The 25,051-nt window shown below is 41.0% G+C and overlaps 1 protein-coding gene and 1 long non-coding RNA gene across 7 annotated transcripts in view; one reads left to right on the top strand and one right to left on the bottom strand.

Annotated features, from left to right (window-relative positions):
- Nucleotides 1–25,051, bottom strand: part of LOC101946771 (sodium channel protein type 5 subunit alpha-like) — a 323,447-nt gene that overhangs the window by 107,663 nt on the left and 190,733 nt on the right. For all 6 annotated transcript variants that reach the window (XM_065582696.1, XM_065582695.1, XM_065582701.1 and 3 more), the window contains one exon: nucleotides 10,951–11,427. In XM_065582696.1, the coding sequence (XP_065438768.1) occupies nucleotides 10,951–11,427 (477 nt within the window). The remainder of the gene's footprint in view (nucleotides 1–10,950; nucleotides 11,428–25,051) is intronic.
- Nucleotides 7,550–10,133, top strand: LOC135981255 (uncharacterized). Its single transcript, XR_010598201.1, has 2 exons — nucleotides 7,550–7,636; nucleotides 9,137–10,133. It is a non-coding gene; the product is annotated as an uncharacterized LOC135981255 (long non-coding RNA).

Raw genomic sequence — 25,051 nt, 5'->3', positions numbered from 1 at the left:
ACATGGTAAGTTTAAGGTAATTTCCTATAAGGTCTTGTTAGTGAGATGGCTACTTTTTGCAGATTAAGATGGTGGAACAATTTAATGTCTCCTTGATCTCCTCCCATTCTTTCAGAGCTGCGAGTTTTGATGTCATATGTATTAAGGTGTTCATTCGTAGGGCTCTGAAAGGACTTTACAGAGGTTTAGAAAACGATTTCTATGATTTAATCCTTCAGGGAGCCAAAATTAGTGCTTGAAAAGACAATCTGAAAAGGATGCAACCAGATACTCATTGTGACACTGCTGTGCTGCATCACAAGATGTAGATTAAAATAATTTAACTATATGGAGAGGCTTTTTTATTCCTCAGAGGACAATCAGTATTTGGACTTCTCTGTCTCAAAGGTACTGGAATAATCTTTATTATTAGTTTGTTTTCATACAATGGACAATCGGACACCAAGTGTATCTGGGAGAATAAACAGATGACTTACTATGGTGATTCTGGCTCCCATCATAGGGTTAAACCAGGGTTCGGCAACCTTTCAGAAGTGATGTGCGGAGTCTTCATTTAGTCACTCTAATTTAAGGTTTTGCGTGCCAGTCATACATTTTAATGTTTTTAGGTCTCTTTCTCTAAGTCTATAATATATAACTAAACTATTGTTGTATGTAAAGTAAATAAGGTTTTTAAAATGTTTAAGAAGCTTCATTTAAAATTAAATTAAAATGCAGAGCCCCCCGGACCGGTGGCCAGGCCCCAGGCAGTGTGACTGCCATTGAAAATCAGCTTGCATGCCGTCTTCGGCACGCGTGCCATAGGTTGCCTACCCCGGGTTAGGTTAATGAGGAGTGGGGGTTTTTGTCTCTGTCTCTTAAAGCACTGAGTGGGAATGCTACAATGACTGGCAACTAAAAATACATGACAGAAAAACAGCTCCATTAAGTTTGGATGGGGAGGGGGCATCTCCTACACAACCAAATGTTCTGGACCTAAGTCCTACATATCATTTTCTGTTCCATTATAGAATCTGTGCAGATTTTTGTTTTCTTTCTCTGCCATATCCGTAGGCTGCAAGCATGTCTCTTCCATATTTCTTTACTGTCAGTGCATCTCAATTACAAAAGGGAGATTAAGGTGTCGCAGGTGTACTAGGTTATTACAGGTTCTCATACTGAGAGTGTCACAAATTGGTACCTTTCAGCAAGATGGCTGCTGCCAGCATTGGCTGAGATAATAGAAATGCCAATTGAAATTAAAACTTTTCCTAATACCTTGAATAGAAAATACAGTTGTAGAAGGGTTTCGTAATATTTGAACTTTCATGCTGCTACACTTAACACATGGGTGCAGTTTTACTTAACTGCGACGGCTTTCTTGAAAGTGGCTTTTTGTCCTTTCCAGCGGAGTATTCTGATACTCACCCTTGATGTGAAGGCTCTGGAAGACAGAAGGATTGGATTGCACCAAAAATACCCACTCTCTAGCAATGTTGCATCCAATCTTGCAGTTCTGATTTAGGCAAACTGTCATTAACCTCTCAATTATGCCAGCTGACCCTGGATTTTCACCAACGTACGTTGAGCAGAGTATGGTCCAATGTCTTTAATAGGCACTTTGCCTGAAAAAGGACTACAAGATTTGTCCCACTGTGTTAATACTTTTAACAATGCACTTGGGAAGCACAGAAGTAAATGAGGTGTTTACTTCTAAGACAAGTATGTCAAAATTCTAAACACTCCACACTATAATAGGTTATTCACAGTAGCAATTGGCTTCACAGAGAGGAAATTTTAAATGTCTCCTGTACGTAGAGAAAAATCTCTTCTTGCACTCAACATTTTATGAGATGCATCAAAATTGCTTTTTTCCCCTCTAATGCACATCTCCAGTGACACTGCTGCAGACACTCTACTTCACTGTTGGAAGCCCCACGGGATGCAATGAGTGGGCAGAACCGTGGGCTTCCTTGTCATGGATGTCAGACAGGAATATTCACTAATACTGATACAGACACTTCCTTTACCTTCTCTCCCAGGCAACAACAATAAATTCTACTAACAGGAGAAAATAAAGCAAGGTTCTAGCAACTCTGTCAAACTGTGACCACTAAATCCCTCTTCAACCAGCATCTTTCAAGTGAAGTGGGAGACATTTTCTCCTCTAAGCATCCTTCTTCAGACACACAAGCACACAATCATTCTCCCCACCTGTTCTAAAATTCTTAAATATATAAAAAAACTGGATTACAGTTAGGGAAAAGTTAGAATAGATTTGAATGCATAACAATCTCCCCCAAGGAGCTCTTGTTTCGTTTGTATATAATGCCCTCAACACAAAGAGATATTTAGCCATAACCAGGGCTGACGAGAGGGGGGAAGCCGGTACAAATTACCGGGGTCCGGCGGTTCAGAAGGGGGCCCGGCGTCTGGCTTCCCCCCCCTCGTTGGCCCTGTTTAGCCGGTCCGCCCTTGCTGGGGGGCCCGAAAATTTTTTTTCACAGGGGCCCAAACCCGCTCTCGGTGGCCCTGGCCATAACTGTGGGACTTTCAATGCACTCATGTAAATTGCATTCTCTTGGTTTCCCTTTGCACGATTTACTGTCGTTATCATGGCAACACCGACATTTGTTGGGATAAGGAATAGTGCAGAATCTGGGAGTGTAACATGATCAAAGCTTTAAAAGTGCAACCTGAATGGGGAAGCTTATTTCCCAGCTTCTGATAGGTTTGTCAGAAAAATGAAGTTATCACAGTTATAATGCCTGGTACTCTCAATCCAGTGAATGAGGCTTGAATACTAAACTCCAACTCATACCCATTTCCTCTTCAGTAACCTGTGTTGTGAACAAGATATTTTTTGTGGGTTAACACAGCATACGGGGCTGGAACAGGCACTGTCAAAACCAGAAAGGCGCCTGCTTCTCCACTGTCTTGCCCCATATTTCATTAGTTACACCTGTGCAAAGGTGATTTATGAGTGTTTTGAGGAAATAGTCACAGAATTCCTCTCACTTGGAAGTGAGTGCTTCCTACAGCTGCAGAACCAGAGCCACAGCTGGGGTAAATTGAGTTACGCTGAATTACACCAGATGAGGAACTGTCCCACAGAGACCAATCTAAACTAGTCAATACATCTGTACTATATCTATATAACTTAGGTCAGTGGAAAATGAAATGGTTTTAGCACCAATTGTTCACTATTTGCATAAAAGTAAATGGTAATTTACACTTGGGGGGGTAACTCACATGACTGGAGCAATGTCATGGATGGATATAAACTGTTCAGGAAGGGCAGGTGGGGGAGAAAAGGTGGAGGAGTTGCACTGTATGTAAGAGAACAGTATGATTGCTCAGAGCTCCAGTATGGAACCGGAGAAAAGCCTGCTGAGTGTCTTTGGGTTAAGTTTAGAGGCGAGAGCAACAAGGGTAATGTCGTGGTGGGCATCCGCTATAGACCACCAGATCAGGAGGATGAGGTGGACGAGGCTTTCTTTGGACAATTAACAGAAGTTTCCAAATCACAGGCCCTGGTTCTCATGGGGGACGTCAATCACCCTGACATCTGCTGGGAGAGCAAAACAGCAGTGCACAGACAATCCAGGAAGTTTTTGGAGAGTGTTGGGGACAACTTCCTGGTGCAAATGCTAGAGGAAGTAGCCCACCACGCCATCACCTTTGTTGCTCTCACCTCTAAACTTAACCCAAAGACACTCAACCCTAGGAACCAACTAGGGGCTGTGCTCCTCTTGACCTGCTCCTCACAAACAGGGAAGAATTGGTAGGGGAAGTAGAAGTGTGTGGCAACCTGGGCAGCAGTGACCATGAGATGGTCGAGCTCAGGATTCTGACAAAAGGAAAAAAGGAGAGCAGGAGAATACAGACCCTGGACTTCAGAAAAGCAGACTTTAACTTCCACAGGGAAATGATGGGCAGAATCCCCTGGGAGGCTAATATGAGGGGAAAAGGAGTCCAGGATTGCTGGCTGTATTTTAAAGAAGCCTTATTGAGGCCACAGGAACAAACCATCCCCATGTGCAGGAAGAATAGCAAATATGGCAGGCGACCAGCTTGGATTAACCGAGACATTTTTGGTGAGCTTAAACACAAAAAGGAAGCTTACAAGAAGTGGAAACTTGGACAGAAGACTAGGGAGGAGTATAAAGATATTGCTCAAGCATGGAGGGGTGTAATCAGGAAGGCCAAAGCACAATTGTTGCAGCTAGCAAGGGATGTGAAGGGTAACAAGAAGGGTTTCTACATGTATGCTAGAAACAAGAAGAAGGTCAGGGAATGTGTGGCACCCTTATTGAATCGGGGAGGCAACTTAGTGACAGAGGATCTGGAAAAATCTGAAGTACTCAATGCTTTTTTTGCCTCCGTCTTCACAGACAAGGTCAGCTCCCAGACTATTGCACTGGGCAGCACAGTATGGGGAGGAGGTGAGCAGCCCTCAGTGGTGAAAGAACAGGTTAAGGACTATTTAGAAAAGCTGGACATACACAAGTCCATGGGGCCGGATGCAATGCATCCAAAGGTGCTGAGGGAGTTGGCTGATGTGATTGCAGAGCCATTGGCCATTATCTCTGAAAACTCGTGGCGATCGGGGGAGGTCCCAGATGATTGGAAAAAGGCAAATACAGTGCCCATCTCTAAAAAAGGAAAGAAGGAGAATCCAGGGAACTACAGACCAGTCAGCCTCACCTCAGTCTCTGGAAAAATCATGGAGCAGGTCCTCAAGGAATCCATTTTGAAGCACTTGGAGGAGAGGAAGGTGATCAGGAACACTCAAAATGGATTCACCAAGGGCAAATCATGCTTGACCAACCTGATTGCCTTCTATGATGAGATAACTGGCTTTGTGGAAAGCAGTGGACATGATACACCTTGCCTTTGCAAAGCTTTTGATACAGTCTCTCACAGTATTCTTGCCAGCAACTTAAAGAAGTATGGATTGGATGAATGGACTATAGGGGGGATAGAAAGCTGGCTAGACTGTCGGGCTCAATGGGTAGTGATCAACGGCTCGGTATCTAGTTGGCTGCCAGTATCAAGTGGAGTGTCCCAGGGGTCGGTCCTGGGGCCGGTTTTATTCAACATCTTCATTAATGATCTGGATGATGGGATGGATTTCACCTTCAGTAAGTTTGCAGATGAGACCAAAGTGGGGGGAGAGGTAGATATGCTGAAGGGTAGGGATAGGGTCCAGAGTGACCTAGACAAATTGGAAGATTGGGCCAAAAGAAATCTGATGAGGTTTAACAAGGACAAGTGAAGAGTCCTGCACTTAGGACAGAAGAATCCCATGCATTGCTACAGGCTGGGGACCGACTGGCTAAGCGGCAGTTCTGCAGAAAAGGACCTGGGGATTACAGTGGACGAGAAGCTGGATATGAGTCAACAGTGTGCCCTTGTTGCCAAGAAGGCTAATGGCATATTGGGCTGCATTAGTAGGAACGTTGCCAGCAGATCGAGGGATGTGATTATTCTCCTCTATTCGACAATGGTGAGGCCACACCTGGAGTACTGTGTCCAGTTTTGGGCCCCCCACTACAGAAAGGATGTGGATAAATTGGAGAGAGTGCAGCAGAGGGCAATGAAAATGATTAGGGGGTTGGAGCACATGCCTTATGAGGACAGGCTGAGGGAACTGGGCTTATTTAGTCTGCAGAAGAGAAGAGTGAGGGGAGATTTGATAGCAGCCTTCAACTACTTGAAGAGTGGTTCCAAAAAGGATGGAGCTAGGCTGTTCTCAGTGGTGGCAGATGAGAGATCAAGGAGCAATGGTCTCAAGTTGCAGTGGGGGAGGTCTAGGTTGGCTATTAGGAAAAACTATTTCACTAGGAGGGTGGTAAAGCACTGGAATGGGTGACTAGGGAGGTCGTAGAATCGCCATCCTTAGAGGTTTTAAGGCCTGGCTTGACAAAGCCCTGGCTGGGATGATTTAGTTGGTGTTGGTCCTGATTTGAGCAGGGGGTTGGACTAGATGACCTCCTGAGGTCTCTTCCAACCCTAATAGTTTATGATTAGAAAACCTGCCAAATCATCATCAAAAGCTCATTTCTCCACAAACTTGCACAATTTTTCTGTAAAACTTAAAAAAAATTGGGATAATAGGAAATATGTGAATATTTTTGCATATTGTCCTAAGGTAGAGTTTGATTTTTTCCAATAAAAAAATTATGTTCACAGGCAGGAAATAGGGTGACCAGACAGCAAATGTGAAAAATCGGAACAGGAGGTAGGGGGTAATAGGAGCCTATATAAGAAAAGGACCCCAAAATCAGGACTGTCCCTATAAAATTGGGACAGCTGGTCACCCTAGCAGGAAATGCCAGAATTTTATCCTTGACCAACAGTGAAATTTAGGGCTTACGCAGTGCCTAGGCTTCATGGTGGCTCTCTAGAGTCATGAGAATTTTGCCCCAAATTAGCAAAATCAAATGGAAAGATTACCAAATAAACACAGATAGTTATCTACAGTTCTACTGTTGAGCTCTTTTCTTTTACGTTACTAGACTTTACAAAGGAGAAGAGTAGTTACCTATTCTATCATGACTCAAAGCAGTGTATCTATTGTAGAGAAAGTTAACTAATTTCTTTCCTGACTTCTTCCAGTCCCATTTATTGTAATGTGGACACTAGTCTTGAAAAATAATTTGAATTACACTTCAGGTAGCAAAACTGTCAACCTATCTGTATACTATGAATCTATGCAAACCTCTGAACAACATCAGATCACTGAGGAATTATACAAACACTTGGTATACCATTACAGAATATAAGTATTAGAGTGGTCAACAAAATATAGAAGGAACAGTTTTCCATTGGAAAAGATCATTTTGTCAAAATCAAAATGTTTTCCAGCAATGTGCCAATTTCATTGAAATTTTTATCTGAAAAAATCTGAAACAGTTTGAAATCAAAATAGAATATTTCAAAATAGAGTATTTTGACTTTCTTGTTTTGCTTAGACTTTTATATATTATTGTTGTTATATACATATTTAATATAATATATCATATATAATATTATAATGCTTTGACATGAAACATTTTAACATTATCAAAACAAAATGTGTCATAGATTAATAGATTCCAAGGCCAGAAGGGACCATTGTAATCATCTAGTCTGACCTTCTGTATAACACAGGCCAGAGATCTTCCTTCTATTCCTACAGCAGATCTTTTAGAAAAACATCCAGTCTTGCTTTAAAAATGATCAGTGATAGAGAATCCACCACACGTCTTGATAAATTGTTCCAATGGTTAATTATCCTTACTGTTAAAAAATTGTGTTTTTTTCCCCCAATCTGAATTTGTTTAGCTTCAACTTCCAGCCATTGGATTGTGTTATACCTTTCTCTGCTAGATTGAAAAGCCCATTATTATATATTTGTTCCCTGGGTAGATACTTGTAGTCTAACAAAGTCACCCTTTAACCTTATCTTTGTTAAGCTAAATAGACTGAACATCTTGAGTCTATCACTCCTGTATAACCTCTCTACTCCTAGTCGAGATTCTCCTGTTTATTTAATCACATTACTTTTTTTGGCCACAGTATCACACTGGGAGCTCACGTTCAGCAGATTATCCACCACAACCCTCAAATCTTTTTCAGAGTCATTACTTCCTAGGATAAAGTCCCCCACTGTGTAAGTATGGCCTATATTCTTTGTTCCCACATGTATACATTTACATTTAGCCATATTAGAACTCATAGTTTGCTTGCACCCAGCGTATGAAGCAATGAGTTATGTTGAATCTCTGCTCTGTATCAATGACCTGTCCTCTTCATTATTTACCACTCCACCAATTTGTGTGTCATCTGTAAACTTTATCAGTAATTATTTAAGTTATCTTCAAGCACACTGATAAAAATATTAAATAGCATAGGGCCAAGAACCAATTCTTGAGGGACCACACTAGAAACACACCTGCTTAATAACAATTCTGCCTTTTCAGTTATATTGAAACCTATCAGTTAGCCAGTTTTTACCCATTTAATGTGTGCCATGTTAAATTTATATTGTTCTAGTTTACAGAAGTCTAAGTATATTATGGCAATACTTTTATCTTTATCAACCAAACTTGTAATCTCATAAAAAAAAAAGATATCAAGTGAGTTTGACAGGATCCATTTTCCATAAACCCATGTTGATTAGCATTAATTACATTACCCCCCTTTAATTCTTTATTAATTGGGTCCCATATCAGCTGCTCCATTATCTTTCCCAGGATCAATGTCAGGCTGACAGGCCTATAGTTACCAAGGTCATTTCAGTTACCCTTTAAAAAAATCAGTACATTGGCTTTCTTCCAGTCTTCTGGAACTTCCTCAGTGCTCCAAAACCAACTGAAAATTAACATTAATGGTCCAGTGAGCTCCTCAGACAGCTTGTTTAAAATTCTTGGATGCAAGTTATTGGGACCTACTGATTTAAAAATGTCTAACAGTAGTAGTTTTTGTTTAATGTTCTCTAGAGATACTAGTGGAATGCAAAGAATGTTATCATTGCCATTTGACGAGACTATATCATCTATTTTCCCCCAAATACATAACAGAAATATTTATTGAACATTTCTGCCTTTTCTGCATTATTACTGATAATTCTACCATTTCTATCTAGTAATGGACCAATACCATTGTCAGGATACTTTTTGTTCCCAATATATTTAAAAAACTCCTTTTTATTGTCCTTAATATTCAACTAGTCATAGATTTCTCCTTGAGTCCCTTGGGTTCCCTTATCAATTTTCTGCAATTCCTAACTTCTGATTTATATTCATTACTATCAACTTCTCCTTTCTTTTTTATTATATATATATATATATATATATATGTCTTATAGCTGCTGTAAGGTCCCCTCTAAAGCAGGTCACTTTTTTTTTTTTTAACCAAAATGGCCTTCCTCCTCGATTGTGGTATTCTGGCTTTTGGGCATGTAGTAAAATTTCCTGCAGGATGGAAATTCCATTTTCCAACCAGCTCTAATACGTATCAGTAAAATTCTGATTCTACATTTTCTTGCTACAATAACATGAAATGAGCTAGTACCTACCTATACGAGAGAGGTCAATAACTACATGAATGTGTAAAAATGCAGTGCAGTCTTACTATACTGGAAATTAACGTTTTTGTACTTTTTCCTCAGATCCTGTTGTGAAACTTCAGCAAGCTCCAATAAGAAGAGACTATATTTTAAGTTGTGACTATACCCACTATTATTTATTAGCTTGAAAAGCATGGCATATAGTACTAGATATGTTTCTAGGTGAAGGGTCAATGAACATATGCTTTTTTGTTTATCTGATGAGCAAACAAGAGTATTTAACGATGTACTACAAACCCCCGTCTTGAACTGATGTACAAAGACAAGAAACTTTTTTTTCAAATCTCAGCTAGAAATAGATTCTATCTCCAGAAAAATAATATGAATTTCAGCCAATCAGTAATGTCAGATTAAAGAATAATAACAAAGCCACCATACTCTAAGCCACTGTATTTAGGGTTTACTTAACAAGGTACTCTGCCCGTATTCAACTATTAAGGGGGAGGGGGAAGAGATTTCAAAGAGAACACAAACATTGTCAGTAGCAATCATTCTATTTAGCAACTATCACACATTTGTTTTATGTATGCTTACTTGCCTTCTTTTAGCTACAACTAGGGCGCAACTGACAGGACCTATCAGAGCTTAAACAACGCACCTACTGTTAAGAATACAGCCAAAATGCACAAAGCCAAAACAACAAATAGTCACACTCAGGTTTAGATTTAATTTACTTTACTTTCCATGCCACCTTCACTGAAACTGAAGATTTTAATACACGTCCCTTAAATAAAGAAAAACAACACTTTAAAGATATTTCCAAATATTTTCTGACTGCTTATTTCATTATCCTGCTGTCTATTTGGATGACATGGCTTGATAACATTTAGAGTTCTAGTTCTCCATCTTCTCTTTTATCAGTTCATCAATCAATATGGCAATACTGGCTGGTGACAGCGTGTAATAAGCTTTCCCATAGTGAAGCATTAGAGGTTAACATTTATCTATTTGTGACTCTCTACATGGTTATTTGGTTATATTTTCTTCACATAACACATCCCTAAGAATAGTGCTAGTATTTGAACATTCTTCCTCACATCTCTGAGACCCAAAAGAACTTCATCTTGATGCAAAGGGACCACTGAAGTCCATGGGTTTCCATTTACCTCAATGGGTGCTGGATCAGAACTAATGGCTTTGGTTGCACTCTGATTAACTCTGATCCATGAAATGGAGAGGTAGAGTGGTTCAAAAAGGGAGGTAAGAAGATTTGTTGTGAATTATTTTTCTCTGTTTTTCATCAAAATTTCAAAACATTCAGAATTTTCCAACCAGCTCTATTGAGATCTCTGTAGAATAAGTACATTTACAGTGTCAAACTAAGGCATGTTACTAACTTGGTTTTTTGCCTTTCTCGAAAACATGCTTCCTAAATCAGCCACTACATGCTCCTACACATGTTCACATCAGCATTTGCATGGTTCAGATCCTTTAAACAGAACTACTTGGGGCTGAAGTTCTGCTACATAAACCAAATCAAGCCACTTTCCCCTCTTGATGTATGGAACCTTTCATTTTAAATTGTCAGAGAACCTAAGGGCCCTCTCTTGTGATTTGAACTAAAGGAGAACTGGGGCTGGATGTGGGAGGGAATTTAGTTACTCTTGTTCATATAATTCATTTAGACATAGCGAAAGCATACAATGATAGGAGACATCCCTTTGTTAAAGGCTGAATTTTGCCCTTGGATATGCACATGTAACTTCTACTGAAGTTAATGAGAGTGGCAAGTACATATCCAAAGCAGGATTTGGTCTTAAATGTTTGCATTATGAGCCATGGATGTAGAGTTGGATGTGGAAATGGATGTCCTCTCAATAAATTACTGCTATCAAACAAACATTTTGGCTCCCTACCTGTTCCATTTCTGTGAATGTGCTCTGCTCCTCATCATCTTCTTGATCTTCAATATCAGACTCCCCCACAGCAATGGGAACACAGATGGACAGGTCAGGGTTGGTCAGAAAATCATCATTGTCACTAATCACTGGGAGTTTCTGCCCATTTTTGTCAGTCCCATCATCAACATGGTTCTCTTTGTGGTTCTCCACATCTTTACCAATCTCTGCAGTGGTATGGTTATTCACATAGTTGTGAAGGACACCTGTGTTCTGGGCAGCAAGTTTAATCATTGCCTTCTTTTCAGCTGTCGTCTTCGGATGCCTAAGTAAATTACAACAGAAATCCCATGTTGTATTTTTCACATACTGAAGCCCCCTGTTGATCCGAGCAAAAGCGAGCTGTAGATTGTTCATCTCTCCATCTTCATCCGGTGCTGAAAGGTTGTCAGCACAAAAAGAACTCAGTAGCAAGGCAAGGAACAGGTTGAGCACCTGAAATTAATTAGAGTCAAAAGAAAATCAATGGTACTATCATTTTGAAACTTAACACTTAGGCTTGGAAACTATAGGGTTTCATTCTGATCTCATTTACAGCAATGAAACTCCATTCACATCCATGGAGTTCCTCATGATTTACAATGCAATGTAAGAAGAGAATCAGAAGCCCATAAACTTTTCAAAAAAAATATTTTTCAGGAACAAAAGTTCAGCATAGACAGTAACGTGTCCTGATCCTCCAAAAAGTTTAAAAGCAGAAAACAAAACTCAAAAACAGAAGAGAGGGATAATTTTCATATAGAGACATAGTTGAAAATATCCTCAAGTATTACTATAGAATATGCTTGACAACATGACTAGTATTCCAGCTTTAAGAAGGAGACTAAGTGTCCGGCTAAATGGTTTCTGGTAAGAAGCTACTTAGCTGTAATAGAATACTGTAAGAAAAATGCTTCCAGAGCTTCCTTGATTTCTATTCAGCTTTACATTGTTATTTATATTTCATAATATACAATGAAATAAATGCAGCAAAGAGTCCTGTGGCACCTTATAGACTAACAGACGTATTGGAGCATGAGCTTTCATGGGTGAATACCCACTTCGTCGGATGCATGTCATGCATCCGACGAAGTGGGTATTCATCCATATAAATATAAATAACAATGTAAAGCTGAATAGAAATCAAGGAAGCCCTGGAAGCATTTTTCTTACAGTATTCTATTACAGCTAAGTAGCTTCTTACCAGAAACCATTTAGCCGTACACTTAGTCTCCTTCTTAAAGCTGGAATACTAGTCATGTTGTCAACCATGACAAGCATCCGACGAAGTGCGTATTCACCCACGAAAGCTCATGCTCCAATACGTCTGTTAGTCTATAAGGTGCCAGAGGACTCTTTGCTGCTTTTACAGAGCCAGACTAACACGGCTACCCCTCTGATACTTGAGTGACATAAATGTTCATGGCACTTAGTGATGGCAATAAATTTGGAAACACTTTCAAGTCTCTGCATTGGTTTTAACGGTTTTAGACTGAAATAAGTACACTTTCCGTTACTTTTAAGGATTTCTGATGCCATGTAGTAGAAGCAAATATACACTGGTCATGCATTTGGGATGCTCTCTCTTCACTTAGGACTTTAAGGGTGGAAAAGGCCGAACCTAATCTAAAGTTCATTCATCATGTGCTATAGCTCTACATTTAAAATATAGAATATAGTGCAAATTAGATGGTGATAAAAACTTTAACATTTGAGAAACATTTGATATGCAATCGACACAGGCTAAGCACCAAACTAACAACCCTACAGATCCATAACATCATAAGATACCAAGTTCAACACTTTCTAAAGTGGCCTCTGATTTGGGCTGCTTGTGGTTTTGGGTGTCTGACTGAAACACCTTAGGCCTGAATCTCAGAGGTGCTGAGCATTCACAATGCAGCTGCCATTACTGGGAGCTGCCCTGCTCAGCACCTCTGAAAATCAGGCCCAAGATGCCTAAAGGTTGGGCAACTTTTCAAAGTTTGAGTCACCTTCAAAACAGTTAGTCAGAGAATCTGAATTTCTATTACTTACAAGTCCTTTCTTCTGATGCTAGGTACGTAACTGTGACAATATAGGGCCATAAGTGACTGCATTAAATGCCTATTTTGGTCTGTAACCAAAATGCAATTGACGTCTAAGATGGCGTGTTAGACTAATAAAGGGGATCAGACAGTTCCAACACACTCAGCCACAGGAGAGAGACAGCCATTAGGCCCGTGATTTAAACCCATTGGGACTGAATGGATATAATTGGCCAAACAGTGGAGCAGCTGTCATGGGACATCCTCCTGGATAGGCCCTAACGGATGCTCCTGCTGACCAGAGAAAAACAATTTGAACAGGAAGAGAGCCAGACTGAAACTCCCACATACACACAGGAAGATCTGGGCTGACTAGGAGAATATTAATTTGTTCTATTCTGTTCCTGTAACTTCAGCTCTATCTAATTTAGTTTGTAGTGAAGCGTAAGATTAGATTAAATGTGTCTCAGTTGTTTTTGATTTTAAACTCCTTTTTTCTCTAATGCTTTGTTCCAACCACTAAATAAAACCATTTTATTTTAAAGAGGCAGTTGGTTGCAAGTGCCTCAAGGGGAAAAAAGTAGGTGCTTAAAACTCAGTTGTACCTGCAGGGTGATAAGTGGCTGGTTCAACATGGGGCAGCGTTCTTGGGTCATTGGCCTAAGGCTATGTCTACATTACAAATTACTTCAGTATAACTTATGTTGCTCAGGGGTGTGAATAATCCACATCCCTGAGCGACATAAGTTATACAGACCTACGTGCCGGTGTGGACAATGCCATGTAGGCAGGAGAGCTTCTCCCACGAACATAGCTACCGCCTCTTGCAGAGGCAGGCGTTATTAAGCCAACAGGAGAGCTCTTTCCAGTTGGCTTAGAGCGTCTTCACCAGCGCAAATTGCATCGGTGCAGCTGCACCGCTGTAAATGATGTAGTGTAGACAAAGCCTAAGAGTGGAAGAATCACATGATTCCACCCCAGACAGGTAAGGATTAGAGGCTGAACACCTAAAGTGGATGCACTCAGAAAACAGGCAGAGATGCAGCTAGCTCTGCTACTGTGACAGTTGCTGTGACTAAATCTAAAGTTAAAAGACATTTATCCAAAATAAAATGTTAAGAAACAGTCTGGTATCCCCTTGATTGCTACCTAAACAGCCAACCAACGAATGAAATATATGCTAGGGTTAGGGTTGCCAACTTCGGTTGGACAAATTCCTGGAGATTTCATCACATGACATAATCTTTAATTAAAGATTAATCTTTATTTCCTGGAGACTCCAGGACAATCCTGGAGGGTTGACAACCCCAGCTAGGGCCTTGGAACTCACATGGAGTTTTCAGCATAGCCAGTTTTCAATGCCTTTTCCAGTGCAGTGGACTTTTGTGAAGGAAGTTTATTCTTGTACACTGCTACAGTTTAGGTCTGTACAAAAAACAAGTCAGCTCCTCCTTTCCGATTAACTTTTAATTGAGATTTTTATTAGTATACATTAAATAATACAAAAATGTGTTCATGCTGGCACAAAACTTTTCAGATAGCTAGAAGTTTCTCTTTCTCTTTTTAATTACTCAAAATGTATGGGCTGGAATTTTGCAAACTAGCATGGCCTTAATTACACTGGTAATACTTTATCTGAAGTGTCCTGTAATTATTAATTCACAAAGTACTCACTGTAATCACAATGTTTAGAGTGAATGCATTTGGCATTAATGCAGATGCCCCATGTCCATTAAGAATTATATTTATCTTTCTTGAAACCTAAAAGATATGTGTGAACAAGCTACAAAGTAAAGTGAAATTAAAGCTAATTGTTTGGTAGCTAGTCAGCTTTTGGATTCTGTAAACTCATGTTCAGTTCAGAATGCAAGACAAATAGTTTGTGTGGTTCTCCTTTGTCATACTCAACATTTAAAATGGTAGAGTTCTCTGTCTCTTGTGCTCAGTTGGAGGTATTCAAAGAGATGTAGCCTATCAGGTAATTAAAAACCAAGCAACTAGATGTATTGTATATCAGCTGTACATTGATCTGGACACATATACATAGAAATAGAAAATATAATGGTAAGCAAGCTACCAAGAGAGTCATTATGTAGGTCCTAGGACACAGTTGCTAAAGACAGAGCTACCCATCACTGTGGTAAGAGGATCTCTAAACAGCACAATCTCAAAGATCTGCTGGATGCATCCTAAGGATGAACTGGAATCAATATCAATCTTCCTCAAGTTACTGCTTTTTAAATCTTGGAGGCTTGATTTCCTGCTGTCTTATACATTTTTCAGCCACTTGCACCTGTGCACAGTGGGTGTAAAACATTCTGATTTTAGTAGCCCTTCACACCCACTTTGTATGTGTAAATGACTACACAAGGAACACAGTAAGGAATGAGGTCCAACATCAACTTCCCTTTTGGCATGGAACATGACAAATTGCGGATGATCATGATTTATTACTGATTGACTACTACTGTCATTAGCTGAAATAAACTCAGTTTGCTGTTAGTCTATTCATTATTGCTTTTCTGGGTCTTTTCCATAGCTGCATAAATGTATACAAACACACCTGCAGCTACATAAAGTGGTCTCATTTTTAGTATTATTTATCATGGGTTATCAAGTCAATATCATTTACTTCTCCGCAACGCAGCTGACATTTTGCACAAAGACCTATTTACAGTTCATGCTTTTCACAAAAAATAAACCACAGATATCATTCTCCCTCTCTTTTATGAAGAGATTGCCTCAGAAGTATATTGTTCAGTGTTTAAATAGAGTGAACTGCTTTATAAGTACTCCATATTTACCTATTCCCATCATTTCACCTTATGCTACATTGTGCAGAGAGGCCTGATTTTCAGAAAGTGTTGGGCACCACTCTCTGAAAATGAGCTCCCTTTGCAGTATCTCAAGCTAGGATGAAAAGCGCTATATAAGGGCTAGTAGCAATTATTTGGATACATATTTAAGATCATTAATGTGAATTTTCAGAAGGACCGGGGGGGGGGGAAGGAGGGGGTTGTTGTTGTTGTTTTATATTGCCAGCCTTACTTCTGCGCTGCCTTCAGAGCTGGGTGGCCGGAAAGCGGCAACTGCTGGCTGGGTTCCCAGCTCTGAATGCAGTGCCATCACCAGCAGCAACACAGGAGTAAGGGTAGCAATACCATACCATGGACAGGACACGGGGGATGGTGCCAAAGGTGTCTTTAAGCTACTTTTAAGGTAATCAAATCTGGGAACACAAGTTAGAGCAGGGCAAAGGCAGCTCTAATTTATGCCTGGCTGCTCACAGACCTATAGGACCATTCTGGCAGCTAGCTAGTCAGATTGCTCATTTACCCCAATTACATCTCCTGCAAGGGGTGGGGGATAGAAGCAAAAGTATAGAGCTGCTATGAGGTCACTGAGGATTCCACCATATGCAAGAGGAATCTCCAGATAGACAGGTAAGCAGGTTTTCTAGCAGGAGTATGGTAAAAGTCTGGCGTGCGTTAAATTTTATTTTACCTGTCTCACTTTGTCCTGCAAAACAAGAAAAAAATGTGGGGTTAGATTATCAAAGCCTTTACTCGACTGCAGGTGAGTAAGTGGGAGTAAGGCTCTATACTTGGCCTGCTCAGATTGTGACTCTGGCTGTGGTCAGGAGACCAAGGTCTACTCATTTGATATTCCCTTCTGTGGGTGGGAAGGGGACAGGAAGGGCGCAGTACCACCCTCCTCCTCCCCTATCTGCTAGCTAGAGTAGCAAGTTAGGTGCAGAGGAGTAAAACATTCCACGAGCAGACTAAAATGCTCTCAGATCAAAAAGGGAGCTGGAGAGGGATTGGGACTCTTTTAGTCACAGTTTGTTGTCTGGTCTGCTCCTGGTGTAGTGTAGCTACATGCTGCTCCTTACTCAGGGCAGATTGTAAAGTTACAATCTCCTGCTTTAAAATCTGTATGATTTTTTAGAAAACTAAATGCCATGAAATAATTATTTTTTTACAATAGCGAAATCTAAGAAGCTGCAAACAAACAAATGGGGCTTTTCTAAGTTAGAGCCAGGAACGTATAATAAAAGGTCATCTAGTCCATTTTTCTGCCAGCGGAGGATTATTTCTTGTATTGGAAGTATATTTTCTAGTCCTTTGTACATTTTCACCCTGGGGCAAAATTTACAAAGAGAGAGCACTTCTGCAAAAAGCAATTTACATGCACAGTTATTTTCTATATTCCTTTTTCTATTATTTCAGCTATTTGTGCTTGGATAAGAGGCTTATTCTCTCCCAGCCCAGTTTCTCCTTTATCCTGCAGCGAAGTCATAATCCAAGGCTTGTGACATCTCACTCTCTTGCTGTTGAAATGATCGTGATATCACAAATTCAGCATTATGGACTCACGGCACAATCCAACAGAATGAGAATACAGGATGGAGAAGGAAGAGCCCTTGTTTACAGTTTGTCACCAATTATTTGAAAATGTAGCCATGAAAATAAGTGGCAATTTGGATATGGTTTTCTTGGCCTGTGCACCATGTCGGTAGGTGACTGTGCTTGACATTACAAAATGGGTTGACACTTGGATGGGAGACATTCATAAGGCACCTGGGTGCTGATGTTGATGATTCGGTAGAAACTTCCTCTCATCAACTCCTCATTGTTACATTTGTAAAACAATGTTCCTGTCTATTGATCTGTTAATTTTAACAAACTGAAATATAATAAAAACAGTGAGTTAGAACCTCATCTAGTATAAATCAGAATAGCTCCATAGAGGATCTGGCCTGCAATTTGTTATGCTAATAAAAATGATATTTTAGCCACAGAGAAAAGACTGGGTAAATATAATGGGCCCGCTTCTGTCTCATATGCTGATGTAAAACTGGTGTAACTCCAATGGTTTCAGTAGAGTTACTATGGTTTACACTAGGGAGGGAGAGTAGAATAAGGTCCAATTCTTCTATCTTGATAGCTATGAAGTTGAAAGAATTTTAATTTTATCCTGTAAATCAGTTCTGAATCAATAAACTAGAATGATGCTAGCGGGTATTGCACTCCTGGAGATGCTGTCTTTGGGATGAGGATAAAATTAAGATTCTGATCACTTGGTCCATTAAAGATTGGGTTGGGGTGTTATCCTGTATCCTATATCTGAGATGCAGGTTGCATCTCATAAGAACATAAGAACAGCCATACTGGTTCAGACCAAAGGTCCATCTAGCCCAGTATCCTGTCTTCCGACAATGGTCAATGCCAGGTGCCCCAGAGGGAATGAACAGAACAGGTAATCATCAAGTGATCCATCCCCTGTCGCCCATTCCCAGCTTCTGCCCCTACTAGGTAATAGCCATTGATGGACCTATCCTCCATGAACTTATCTAGTTCTTTTTTGAACCCTGTTATAGTCTCAAGTAATTATATTACATTTTCCCAGTAGTTTTGAGCAGATGCAACATTCTTATGCATATCCTGTCCTCAATAAGTTGTGTAAGGTAGATCAGTGATGTTAAACAAACAGCTGTGCTCCCCCAGATGTGTCTGTGTTTCACTGGCAGGTAGAATTGCCCCCATCTCTCTCTCCCTTGTCACATAGGATGATAGTGAAGTGTAATTAACGGGCCTGATTCACCACTGCCATTTCTCCCATTTTACACTGGTGTAACTTTGTTGGAGTAACACAGTGATGAATCAGACCCATTAATTACCCTTCACCACATCATTGTATGACGCGTGAGAGATATATGGGGGAACAAGGTGATGTAATGTCTTTTATTGGACCAGCATCTGTTGGTGAAAGTGACAAGTTTTTGAACTACACAGAACTCTTCTGCAGGTATGGGAAAGGTACTCAGTATTTCACAGTTAAATATAAGGTGGAAGAGGTTGTTTAGCATAATTAGTTAACTTATATTGTAAGAGACCTTTCAAGGTGAAGTGGCCAGTTAACACCTCTGCAGTCACAGGACAGAAAAGGGGAGGTAGGGAGTTACAGGTTGTTGTAATAAGCCATAAATCTATTGTCTTTATTAAGACCATGATTTCAGTGGCTAGCAAAGTTATGAATATAAGCTCCCAGGCTCTCCTTTTGACGGTGTGGTGCCGGTTTCCTTTGAGGACAAGGACTGAGAGGTCACATATGGAATGATTGTTTGGTGAAGTGTTCGTCCAACAGTGATATGGTGTTTTTGTCTGCTATCATTTTCCTTTGTGAGTTCATTTAAGAGCATAGTGATTGTCTGGTTTCATTCATGTAGTGATTGAGACATTTAGTGTTTTGGATGATGTACACCACATGCTATGATAGACATGTGTAGGACCCAGGGATCTTGAAAGTTACCATGCAAGAAACCCAAAACAATTATATATAAAAAAAACAACCCCTGAAGAAAGCCATCCAATACAAAAACAAAAAGTAGAACCAACCACAACAACTCCACAAAGCACAGAACATCACCTCCAGGAGGAACCATAGTACCAGGACCCACCAAATGGATGTGTACAACAACTCGACATCATCAATTTATCAAGACTACCCACAACTGCAGCTGAATTATCTGTAATCTCCAAGAGAATGAACTTCTTCCCCAGCACAGAACTCGATACTGCAACATGTGCAAAATGAGAAGACTTCTTTTGCTGACTCCACCTCAAAAATTTAATTCACAATAATGATACTACCACCCAGAAATACCACATCCCCAGCGACGGTAATAAGAAAAAAGAATAGTCTGTCTGGACACCCCACATTGGATGAACCCACACACTTGATCATTACATTGATTACTTCAGGGAAAAAATTGATTGTGAAATTCTCAACAACATCGCATCACAGTCTCTCCACCACTGAGTGGACAGATATAGTCCCTGAAATCCAACCACCAGATAGTGATCAAACCATCAGATCAAGAACATCTTAGCTCTCAACCGTGATGACTATGTTAACAAGGCCAACCAATACTCTCCAGAACCACCTACTATGGAGAACTCAAAGGAAAACCCACACCATGGTTCACCCAGGAATTTAAAGATATCATCAAATCCTTCCCGAACAACTCCAATAGAGAAACTCTATAACCTCATCCCACACAAACCCATCCCACCGGCCTTCCACATTCTTTCCAAGATACACAAACAACGGGAACCTAGGCAGACCATCATATCTGGCCATGGCACTCTTACTGAAGGAATATCAGTACGTACAGAAACCATCCTCAAAACACATACCACACAAAGGATAACTTCTTCCTGGACATGACAGACTTCCTCCAGAAACTGCAACATTAACAACCTCCCTTAGAACACCATCCTTCCATGGATGTCACCTCCGTATATACCAACATCCTTACAATGACAGCATTGTTCTCGGCCTCAAATATCTACAAGCCAAAGCACAGCCTTCAGATATCCACCCCAACCACATTGCCAAACATCCTAACCCATAACAATTTTACATTTAACAACAAACACTTTTTCCAAACAGCCATGGATACCAGGATGGCTCCACAGTATGCCAGCCTCTTCATGGGCCACCTTAAAGAAGAATTTCTGGACAAATGCAGTATGAAGCCAATGATGTACCTGAGATATACTGATGATATTTTCATCCTCTGGACAGATGACCTAAGCTCCTTCACAGATTTCCACCACAACTTCAACAGCCACCACCCATCCACCAACCTCTCTGTAGAACACGCCCGTACCAGCATCAACTGTCCTGGACAGACAACTATACACGAGAAACCCACAGATCACAACACTTACTTTCGCAGATGCAGTAACCAACCCAGACACACCAAAAAATCTTATCTACACCCAGGCACTCAGATACCACAAACCAGGACTGCCCTCAATCCTCGAAATGGGATTTGTTACTGTGAAAAATCTGCTCGGAAGGAGGAATTGCTCTATCTCTCGCTGCATCCAGGGAAGCTTCTATGAAGTCTAGATGTTGCGTGGGTGTCAAAATGGATTTTTTGAGTTTTATTTGGAGGCCCAGGCTGCCAAACAGAGACCACATCATCTTTACTGCCACCAACACTTCCTCATATGATCCGCCCCGATCAGCCAATCATCCAGATGTGGGAAAACTACTATCCTCAAACAATGTAGGTGGGCGGCAGCAACTGCCAGAATCCTTGAGAATACTCTGGGGACAGAAGATAAGCCGAAAGGAAACACCCCGTATTTGTAGTGCTCGTTGTTGATTAGAAATTAAAGAAACTTCTCGTGTAAAGGGTGACTAGCAATATAAAAGTATGTGTCTCGTAGATGGAGAGTCGCAAATCAATCTCCTAATTCTAATAAGAGAATTACTGCTGAAAAGGTCACCATCTTGAATTTCAGCTGTTTTGCATATCTGTTAAGAAACTTGAAGTCTAAAACTGGTCAGCATCATCCTCCATTCTTCCAGGGAAGCAGGAACTACTTTGAATATAATCCCTTTCCTTGTGCTGTACAAGAATTGGTTCTATTGCCCCTAAACATCGAAGTGAGGTAACCTCCTGCAACAGCAATTGATCATGAAAAGGGTCCCTGAAGAGGGATGGGGAGGGGAAACGTGTAGGAAGAATAGATTTGAAATGGAGAGTGTATCCAAATGTTATGGCTTACAAAACCCAATTGTCAGATGCTATATTCTCCCATGTTGCCTGAAAGCGGGAGAGGCATCATCCAAAAGGAGGGGGGCATATTATGTTGCAGCTTTAAAATCATGTCGATTGGGTGGTTGAGACTCTGACCCAATACATCAAAACTGTCACTAGGAGGACAGGGAGGGTCGGGAAGATATGGTTGCAGCTGAAGGTGGTTTCTTTACAGAGTTGCTTGGCCTCTTGCATGGGGGCTTAGATAGTCTACAGCAGGGGTAGGCAACCTATGGCACATGTGCTGAAGGCAGCACGCAAGATGATTTTCAGTGGCACTGACACTGCCCGGGTCCTGGCCACTGGTCCGGGGGGCTCTGCAGTGTAATTTAATTTTAAATGAAGCTTCTTAAACATTTTAAAAACCTTATTTACTTTACATACAACAATAGTTTAGTTATATATTATAGACTTATAGAAAGAGACCTTCTAAAAACGTTCAAATATATGACTGGCACGCGAAACCTTAAATTAGAGTGAATAAATGAAGACTTGGCACACCACTTCTGAAAGGTTGCTGACCCCTGGTCTGTAGTAAGCCAGGGCTAGGCATGCTCTTTGTGCCATCTGAGACCTACTAAATCTCTTCTTATTTAAAGCAGTATAAATCCCTAAGGATTGCAGCGTGCCTCTCAAGTCTTTTAATGTGTGGGGGGATGTATCTGTCGAGTCTGCAGAGAGCTTGCACTCATCAAAAGGGAGGTCTTTGATGGTGCTTTGAACTTCTCTTGGGAAGCACAACAGCTGCAGCCAAGATGCTCTCCTTATGACCATTGCAGTGAATATCGATCGAGCCGATGTATCTGCAGCATCCAAAGAGGCCTAGAGCGATGTTCTTGCCAGAAGCTGACCCTCTTGTATAACCGCTTTAAATTGGTCATGATGTTCCTCTGGCAGGTGCTCAATAAATGACTTAAATTTGTTATAGTTCAGATAATTGTATTTGGCCACAAGTGTCTGATGGTTTGCTATTCTGAACTGAAGCGTGACTGAAGAGTAAGATCGGCGACCAAAAAGATTGAGCCTCGTACAGACCTTTCTGTAGAGGGTAGTCTTTGAGCTACGCAGTCTACCTTGTTCATTAATGGCCTCCATCACCAGAGAAGTCAGAGCTGGGTGATAAAATAGAAACTCTGATTCCCTACCAGCGGGTTGGGATGTGGGGGCTTGCTCCGCTTTGCCCGCCTGGGGAGTGGGATTGGGGCATAAGGGCATGCGTGCACGTGCGCACACACACACACACATACACACACACACACACACACTCCTTCCATTCACTGGGAAGGCAGCAGAGCCAGCAGCTCAGCGGTAGGTGATGTTGTGGGAGGAGGCACTGATGGGATACGATCCCTCGGAGATGGTCACCCACAGGCTTCTATATCCTAGACATACCCACTGGATCGACCCGTGTTCCATTTAGTGATGGAGTCCGGTGCTGTCTTTGATACATGGGATGCTGTTCAGCGAGTTAAGGGGCTCACAGCATGGCCCTTACAAAACAATCTATCTAACCAGGGGAACTACACAAAAACCTTCGCCACGTCCTGGCTAGACTCAGCCAGGAATGTCACTGTAAATGGAAGCGAGGCTAGTATGACCTGGAAAGAGTTCTCTGCTTCTTAGCACTAGCCCCTCAGGTGTGTGGCAGTCAGCAGAAGGTGAAACACCTCAGGCACCTCTTCTAGGAGATGAGTTGTTTTCTCCAAGATGACTCTAAGGGCCAATGTGAATGAAAACGCCCAATCATCAGAGGCGCACTCTCACCAGGACTGGAAATTTGCATATTGCAAGGCCCTGGAAACATAATTTCCACAGAGATTCACCAGCCTCTAGTTCTACACAAGCAGCTTCTTGCACTCAAAATCACTGCCACTTTTGAAAATCTTGGGCCACTGCTTTCTGTAACCTAGCACGTGTGCATTTGTGTGTGTATATGAGTGAGTGAGTATGTTTGTGAGAGAGAGAGATAGCGAGAGAGAGATATTGGTGGTGGGCAGATATAATCCTTTCCGTACTGCAGCCATGATGTAAATTCACACATGTTGCCATAGGGTGCTCAACAGATATCAAAAGAGACCATAAGTCACCAGTACAATTAGTGTTATTTAGACCTGCTCAAGCAGCTGTCTAGAGAGACAAAATAAGACAATTAGAATGGCAAAATTGGTCTCAGCCAAGTGTGTTGTTAAGCCTATTCTGGCAAGGCAGTTATTTATGGGATGTAATGGGCTCAATATTATGTTTGTGTTATGTCATCAAAGGTGTGCAGATACCATGATGATTAGTATGGCATAAATGCCAAAGTAGGCAGATCAATCATACAGTGGACATACGTTTGAAGGTCATTACCACTGCCACTCTCACCAGGGGAGGGACAAGTCACGTTATCCATGGGAATGTTTTCACTGATCTTAACTGTCAAACAGGAAAACCACCACAGGAGCCTCTTGATATTAACACCAGCCTCCTGAGTTACCATACAATGAGCAGAAAAATGACAGTATTACATTTAAAAGGGTAAATCTGGAGGTTCTTAGCAAGTGACTACGTAGGCCCCAATCTGGTGTAGTGACCTGAGTGGGCAGATGGCTATGCTAGCATGGATAACAATGCAGAAATGAGGCCTTAGGGTGGAATTCACTCAGGTGCAGAGAGAAAGGACTTACTACAACAATCTGTAACCCACTAACAACCCCCTAAAACTAGTTGCTTTCCCCTCCATTTCCTTTCCTCTCTACCATTGGAGTGGTGTTAACGGGCCGCTTCACCTGGAATGGTCCCTTGAAATATATGTTAACAACTTCTGCTAACATCTGTTCCACCTTGTGTTTTGCAATGACACAGTGGGTTTCCCAGACCTGAAGAAGAGTTCTCTGGCAAGCTTGAAAGCTTGTTTCTCTCACCAACAGAAGTTGGTCCACTAAAAGATATTACCTCACCCACCTTGCCTCTCTTGTGTTTAAGGCACAAGTGCTGCACTCCATTAAGCCATATCAGCTGGTGGGAATCTTGTTCAGATGCCTTAATGAGGAGTCCCCAGACACTAGTACACATCCTGTACAAACACTGAATTTTATCTGTGAAGCAGAAATCAAATATACAACCGCTTCCAATACTCAAGATACTTGCTTAGTTTTTCCATGAATGAAAAGCAAATCTCTATAACTGACTATTACCAAGTACACTTCTTATATCAAGATATTAACACATCCCATAACTATTGGTTACCATAATTATTCAACACCGAACACCATGTCATAGTTAACACAGGAATCAATTATTTAATTAGGGATATCATAAGGTGAGTCTTTCACTTCTTTCCTTTAAGACTGTTCTGGCTAGACACTGCACTGTTGGCTTCCTAATATAATATTGATAGTCACTGTCTAAAACGGAAATGAATTCATTTTGCATTGTAAAATATACCTGGTCTCTA

Source organism: Chrysemys picta, chromosome 2 (genome assembly GCF_011386835.1).
Source record: "Chrysemys picta bellii isolate R12L10 chromosome 2, ASM1138683v2, whole genome shotgun sequence".
NCBI lineage: Eukaryota > Metazoa > Chordata > Testudines > Emydidae > Chrysemys > Chrysemys picta.
Note: the sequence above shows the minus strand (reverse complement) of the source record. Positions and strands in the feature narration are given on the sequence as shown.